Raw genomic sequence first — 7,647 nt, 5'->3', positions numbered from 1 at the left:
CCCGTACGCCTGTAATTAACGCCCGTCTGTGTGGATCACCTGCACACGTGGTTAGCCGCGTGCACTCGGCTAGCGCCTCCGCGTGTACCTTCACGTGTACCTGGCCACCTCCACATCCACATGGGCGCCTGTGCCAACCAGCGCCTGGCTGCGCATACAACCGGCCGCCTGAGCTCTATGCGCCTACTTGGCTGTGACTACCAGCCCGACTGCAAATGACCACCTGCCCTGGCTGCGCAGTCTTTTAGGCGTTACAAAGACATAAACAGCCTTCGCTTCTCTCTCTCTCTCTCTCTCTCTCTCTCTCTCTCTCAAAAAACAGCCAACATGCCTTTTCTTTTTCCTCTCTCAAACTGTTCATACGGTTGCAAACACATCCAGCCCTTCTTCTTTGCAAAGCAAACAGCCCATACTAGACCACAATCTTCATCACGGGTTCCTACGATGCAAAAGCAACATGCTGAACTTGAAAAAACAGCAGTATGAACAAAAAAACAGCAATCTTCTCGAGCTCGTACCTTTCAATAGACCTCATCTTCTCTACCTACCGACTTGCTTGTTCTCCAAACTTGCTCTGATACCACTGTTAAATCCCCATAGGATCACCTCGTAGAACACTCCTGGTACAAGACTCGAAACCTGCAAACAAAACCAAACAAACGTGAAGGGGGTGCAGGCATGACTCACCTCCCAACCTTGACAGCCGTAGGCAAGTCCACAAGTCTTGGCTGTCCCCACCGAGCCACGAGCTGAGCTAACTAGATGGACATACCGACCAATCTCAACCTCGTGACGTGCCACGAAGCTACCCTCGCGGGCCTCGAGACTGCTGCTGCCGGCGCCTCGGCTGCATAAAGCATGTGCACGTCTGCACCACTAGATCCAGGCTCCTGACCATAGAGCTCTCACAAAGACACGCGAGACTCTATGAACTAATGACTAACCTTGGCCACCCTTTTATAGGCTCTTGGCCGGTCATCGGGCGTCCACACTTGGACGCTCGCCCGTCCATACTTGGGTGCCCGCCCGTTAGTTTATCCCTAACTCAGCTCGCCAACCAGCCTGCCTAACTCCAAGCTTCCCCAAACCTTGAAGCTAGTCTTGTGTGCGTGTAGCACACGGTAGATACACACTGTGCACATGACACGAGAGCTGAATCAGATTATCCAAATGGACATCCTTGGCAATAAAATCAAAAGTAGTCCTTGAGAGCGAGACCTTGATTCCCACTTGTGGCTTTGTGGTTCTTTAATACGGTAAACAATCATTCTAGTTATTTGGAGCTTTGTGCTTCCATCAATGAGGAATAGCATGTTTGGTCGATGTTTGTTAGTAGCATACTTCATTTGTCTTTAAAAGCCACACGGTAGATACACACTGTGCACATGACACAAGAGCTGAATCAGATTATCCAAATGGACATCCTTGGCAATAAAATCAAAAGTAGTCCTTGAGACCGAGACCTTGATTCCCACTTGTGGCTTTGTGGTTCTTTAATACGGTAAACAATCATTCTAGTTATTTGGAGCTTTGTGCTTCCATCAATGAGGAACAACATGTTTGGTCGATGTTTGTTAGTAGCATACTTCACCGTTGGGAGGTTTCTATGTACCTCAATTATCAACAGATACATAATTTCAGAGGAGCATCAGCAGGTAAATCCTTCCAAAGAGGACCAGCCTTGCAATCTGTGATGCAAAAATCTCATCATTCATCCTGGTGTAAGGACCTTGATTTTTGTCTTTTAAGGCCTGGAACTCGCCTCTCAGTCAAGCTGCGGCCAATAATTTCACATCACATACAATGAGTGATACTTGTCTCTCTGAGAACAATCAACTACTAAAAGGATTTCTTCCGCCTCAGAAAGGTCACGAGGAACAGCTTGTGATTCTTCCCAATCATTTTGAGTGCTAACCAAGAACTCCTCATCCTCCTACATTCAAGTGCATAGATTGCCACCCTCCAATTTTAGCATCTTCTCTGCAAATGTATGCAACCTGATCACTAGATGGTACGTTCATTTCCAACTACATAAACTGCTAAACTGCCTCCAATGTCTTCCCACTACGGCGTGATGTGGACTATTTGGTTATCATGTTTTGACCAGCATAGTCTTGGTGATACTTATGTTCAATCTCATGACAAAACGCCTTCAGAATATGCATTACATGCTGAAGCTCTTCCTGCAAACCTATGCATTAAGGATCACCATCACAGTTGTGAGTTGGAAAAGGAAAGATCTGGGCAGTGGAGTTGGACTGTCAGAAAAAGCTGACTCAGCATCTCCAGCACCTAACTGTCAATATCATCACTAACCTTTGTGCTCATCAGTAACCTTTTGTGCATGCTGTCCCACGTCAATGTCTGGACAGAATGCTGATGGGTCTGTCGCCTGCCGTCTTGCCTACCTCCATCAGTTTCTTTTCACAAACAAGCATCACCAGTAATCTCCACATGAGCACAAGCCATTAAAAAATTGATGAAAACGGTTGGCGTCCCTCAACAAGACCTCCCGCCCAACTACCTTGGAGATGACCTTAAATGCAGAATGGCAGTCATGGCATACACGTAGATTCTTGATGATGCGGAAAGGTGTCCCCGGAGCCGTGCTGATGAGGCCAAACGTAACAGCCAACTTTTCACTATGATACCACAACAAGTGCTCTTTCAGCTCTTCATCCACATCATGCAACACTAACCTTGTATCAGGTACATAGCCTGCTTCCTTCAGCTGAGTGCTCAACCTTCCCAGCTCACCATAAATCTCTTCTGTCTGTGGGTGCAACCCATCTCGAACCACAAATTTATGAACTTTGTTGTCAACCTCGATGGCGCTAAACCCAGTTTTCTTCTTTACACCCATATCCGCCATTTTTTTCCGAACTCTTGCCACATCGTCCCACCTGCCTTCTGCTGCATACATGTTTGAGAGCAGTATGAACGGTGAATCATTCTGTGAGTTTAGCTGAATCGAATGTTCTGCTGCACGCTTTCCTCGTTCTACATCTCCGTATATGCGGCACGCACCAAGTAAGGTCTCCCATATCAGAGAATCAGGTTGAAATGGCATGCCTTTTATGACATCCTCTGCCTCTTTCAGATGCCCAGCTCGCCCATAAAGGTCTACCATGCATCCGTAATGCTCCACCGTTGGCGGAATGCCGTGAACATCCTGCATAGAATTAAAAAATCGGACACCCTGATCCACAAGCCCTGCGTGACTGCAAGCTGAGAGAGCACTAACAAACGTAACCTCATTTGGTTCCACTCCTGCTGCCTGCATTTTTGATATAATCTCAAAGGTCTTCTTACCAAAACCATGCTGGGCATATGCTGTTATTAAGGCATTCCATGAGATCACGTCATGCTCACGCATATGGTCAAACACCATCTGAGCATCTGTCAAGCTCCCACACTTGCCATACATGTTGATAAGAGCCGCTCCCACTAAAATGTCTGATTCAAATCCTAAGCTCCGGATGCTTTTATGGATCACCTTCCCCTCATTTAGGTCTGCGAGAACCGCACATGCCCCAAGAACACTAGCAAAAGTAATCTCATCTGGCTTCACACCATCCAGTTGCATCTGTTGAAACAACTCCAGAGCCTCCGTGCCATGCCTGTGCTGCGTATAGGCACCAATCATGACAGTCCATAAGTACACATTCCGTGGATAGATTTTATCAAAAACCTTCCTTGCATCCTCCAAGCACTTGCACTTGTTATACATGTCAATTAACGCAGTTGCCACCACCACATCCGACTCGAGTCCTCGGTCTACAATGATAGCATGGATGTTTGCACCATCTACTAGAGCAGACACACTGGCACATGCGGATATTACTGTGCTGAAGGTGAAGTCATCTGGCTTAAAGCCCAGTTGGACCATTCGTTTATAAAGCTCAACAGCCTCCTGCCCTTGTCCATGCTGGGTATAGGTGGCAATGATGGTGTTCCAGGACACCACATCATGGGCACCCATTTTCTTGAACTCATTCTCGGCATCCCCCAGGCTTCCACACTTACTATACATACTTACAAGGGCATTACCAACTATGACAAATGCATCAAGCCCAGCATCCAAAATGCCTGCATGTATTAATCTACCTTCCGCAAGATCTGCTAAACCAGCACACGCCTCCAAGAGAACAAGAAAGGTGACGCAGTCCGGCATCATGCCTTCCTTTTGCATTCGCTTGTAGATGTGAAGAGCATCAATGGCATGCCTTTGCTGGACGTGTATTCCAATCATGGAATTCCATGCAACCACATCCTGCTCTTGTAACTTGTCAAAGGCCCTCTCTGCATCATCCAAGCCTTTGCACCTTCCATACATATTTATTACAACAGTACCCACGACCACATCGGATTCAAACCCACACTCAATAATGCATAAATGTACAAATCTACCATCCGGTAGCGCTGCCTCATTCGTACATGCATTGAGAGCCGTGATTACCGTGACTTCATTCAGTTCCTCACCCAAATCCCACATCTGATGAAAGAGTAGGAGAGCTTTCTTGCACTGACCCTGATGGGTATATGATGAGATCATGAGGTTCCACGAAAACACCGTTCTCTGTGGCATTTGATCAAAGACGGTGCGAGCCTGCCGTAACGCTCCACATTTGTCATACATCTGGATCAGCAAGTTTCCAAGGAAAGTGTCCTGTCCAAGCCCACTTGCAACAATGTGGTCATGTACCAGCTTGCCCATTGGGAATGCCTTCGAATCGCCACAACATCTTACGAGATGCACATAAAGCTCAGGGTCAACATCCAGACCCTGTTGGTAAAGCTGATCCACACGCTCCTTCAATGTGCCCTGGCCAAATCCCTCTATTCAGGCTTCTTGGCAAGAGCACCTAATTGAAAAAATAGCTTTTTTCTTAGCAAAAGAAAAGGTAGAAAAAAAAAACTTTATTAAGAAAAAGTGAAAGAGAAAAAAGGGTTTACAGGCTCTTTATAATTTATTTTTAGTTTTTAAGGAAGACAAAAACAACTGTTAAATCTCTCTCTCTCTCTCTCTCTCTCACACACACACGCGCACGTGTGCGCGCAGTCACACACACAGAACGCATACCTCTTCAGCCCTGATTGAGCTTTTGGGTATTGGGCTCTATATATTTTTTTCCAAAAAAAGGAAAGATACACACACACACACACAGCGCATACCTCTTCAACCCTGATTGAGCTTTTGGGTATTGGGCTCTTCTGTAAATTGGCTTCAACTTCAAGATTGCGTTTATGCGGAAGGGTTAAGGGTTTGGATGAAAGGTTCATTCCAAGTAACTGGCTGCTGCTTCTTGTGCATATTTTCGGATAATTTGGGCTCCTCTTCAATCGCCAAGGTGAGACATTCATGGTAGTTTTTTGCAGCCATCGTTCCTTGAATAGATGGGGGTCTCTGCCTGCTTTGAGAGAAACCATAGCTGAAATCACCATTGCATACAGGCTGAAAGTGGGCCGAGTGTGGAAACGACCTCTCCATGGCTCCTCACGCCCACAAATTTAGGGCCTTTACACAAATCGTCCTCAAATTTCAATTCTCTTTTTCTCCTAAAAATTCGCGTGGGCAGTTCATGAATTGGGTGTACTATCTATTCAATAGGGGCATACAATGAGTAAAAAAACAAATTCGATTAAATAATGAGGGAATTAGACAACCTTTGTTATTAAGGTTTTTCAATTAATCTTGTGGAAAGCTAAGGTTTTCAGGCACTATTAATTTTAATGTGGTCGATTAAACATTGCAACTGTCCGCACATCTCCTCCTCTTCTTCACACCATGAACGACTGCAGCCATCGTCCGTTGCGAACGCTGCATGTGTTGTAACTAACTTGCAATCACCATCTCCTCTTCCGTCGTTGTTGCGAACGCTGCACTACCGCAAGCAGTCACCGTCTCCAAGAAGCGTTGGGGCCAAGAACTGTCTGTCGATTGTGCTGGCCGCGACGGTGAGCACCCAAGGAGCCACATTGGACACTGAGGAAGGGCTAGGCCCATCGTTTCCTCCAGCGGAGAAAACAACCACCTTGCCTGCAACAACCACCACTGCATGGAAGCTACCCAAAGACACTACATCTTGGAAATAATCCAGCAAAGGAGGGCTTCCGCCCATTGACAGAGAAAGTATATCCACCCCATCGTTGATGGCAGCGTTGAACCCGCAAGTATGTCAGCATCGTAGCACGAGTTCTCCCCTGGCCAGCACACCTTCTAAATGGCCAGGCGTGCTTTTGGGTGCTCCTCCTTTTGCAGTCCCATTTGCGATGCCGAATACATCAGCAACGTTGGGTACAAAGTTGTCGCCTGCGGCGGTGGAGGAAGTGTGACTTCCATGGCCTTACCCATCTCTTGGAGACATGAAATCTCCCGTGGAAGTAGAATTGAGAGACCCTCTGGCAGTTTCATTGCCTTTGATGAAATAGCATGCTCCAATCAATTTTCTACAAGAGCACCAATGCAAATACTAAAATCAAGGCCGAGTTGATCACGTCCAAGTAGATGCTAATCTACCCTAGATAACTTAAAGCACATTGCACACCTGTTGCAGTTCACCAATGTGAAATTTGTGCCGCTGACACAGCGTCCCTTCCATCTTTACGGTATCGGACCAAAGCCGTCGTCCACTGAAGCTCTCGGACTCGGGCCAAACGCCTACCAGATCGAGGAGACCATTACTGACTTTGCTTATGAGTGCATATCAAATCGAGGATACCATGAAAGGTATGTGTGTGTATATATATATATACTTGAAGTATCACATTGTTTATGATCACTGCATACATGTGTCCAGCACTCCAATGATCACGTCTTCACCGTAGTTTGATTGCTTCCAAAGGGAATTAGATGGAGTCATTCCAGATTGCTCGTTTAAACGCAAAAATTCCCACGATCGAGTGGTGTACAAGCTGTGCCCTATGTGAATCCATAGGAATTTTTGTCATGAAAAATAAAAAATATCTATGGTTTTATTTTGGTTGTCCTCCATTTAAAAGTAGAGTGAATAATTTTTCACGAATAGTAGAGTGAATAATAGAGTGAGAGAGAGAGAGGTTGCATTCAATGAGAGGAGAGGAGAGGTTGCATTCAATGTCCCTGTCCATGCTCCACCGAGTCTTTGCTCATTGTCAACTCTTCTCATAGAATGAGTGGTGTGTGGTCGCCCTTCGCTCAATGTATAATGTGTGTGTGTCCATACACACATGCACAAGCATGTGCCCTTGTGAAGAAATGAGATATGATGTTTTGAAAGCCACTTTTTTAAATCCTATTTGCGCACCATAGTTGTTGTGTTAACCCATGGCGGACATTGCGACATACTATATTTTACGTCATTAATTTAAATATTCTGAGTCATGGGCCGGGCTTGTCGGCACCATATGTTAAGGATGAAGGGATTGGGTGATCGCCGATGAGAGGCGCACCTTGGATATCAGTAGGATAAGGGTTAGGGTCGGCCGACCATGTATGGACGCCCAAGTGTGAACGGCCAAGTCACCTATATGAGTCAAATGTAACCCTAAAATCCTCATTCTCATGTGTTGTGAATACAAGAGTGCTCTTGCCTTATCTCTTTGGTTTCCTTCTCCTGCGTTTGTGAGAGAGAGAGAGAGTGAGTGAGAGAGCGATCGAGCACTGTG

The 7,647-nt window shown here is 46.0% G+C and overlaps 1 protein-coding gene across 2 annotated transcripts; it reads right to left on the bottom strand.

Moving 5' to 3' along the window:
• Nucleotides 1-1,389: 1,389 nt before the first annotated feature.
• On the bottom strand, nucleotides 1,390-5,634 carry LOC147641298 (pentatricopeptide repeat-containing protein At3g26782, mitochondrial-like). Of its 2 annotated transcripts, none has more exons than XM_086820285.1 (2): nucleotides 5,176-5,634; nucleotides 1,390-4,865 (listed from the first exon to the last, which is right to left on the bottom strand). In XM_086820285.1, exon 2 carries the CDS (start codon nucleotides 4,715-4,717, stop codon nucleotides 2,438-2,440), a length of 2,280 nt encoding a protein of 759 aa, XP_086676411.1. In that variant the 5' UTR covers nucleotides 4,718-4,865; nucleotides 5,176-5,634; the 3' UTR covers nucleotides 1,390-2,437. The 2 variants fall into 2 exon arrangements, with proteins under 2 accessions (XP_086676411.1, XP_086676403.1); XM_086820277.1 differs by having other exon boundaries at nucleotides 1,390-4,825; nucleotides 5,176-5,576.
• Between the last annotated feature and the right edge of the window lie 2,013 nt (nucleotides 5,635-7,647).

The sequence above is a fragment of the Cibotium barometz genome, chromosome 2, assembly GCF_041138505.1.
Source record: "Cibotium barometz isolate CiBa-2024 chromosome 2, ASM4113850v1, whole genome shotgun sequence".
Lineage (NCBI taxonomy): Eukaryota > Viridiplantae > Streptophyta > Polypodiopsida > Cyatheales > Cibotiaceae > Cibotium > Cibotium barometz.
The sequence above is the reverse complement of the archived record's forward strand: the minus strand, read 5'-3'. Positions and strand labels throughout refer to the sequence as shown.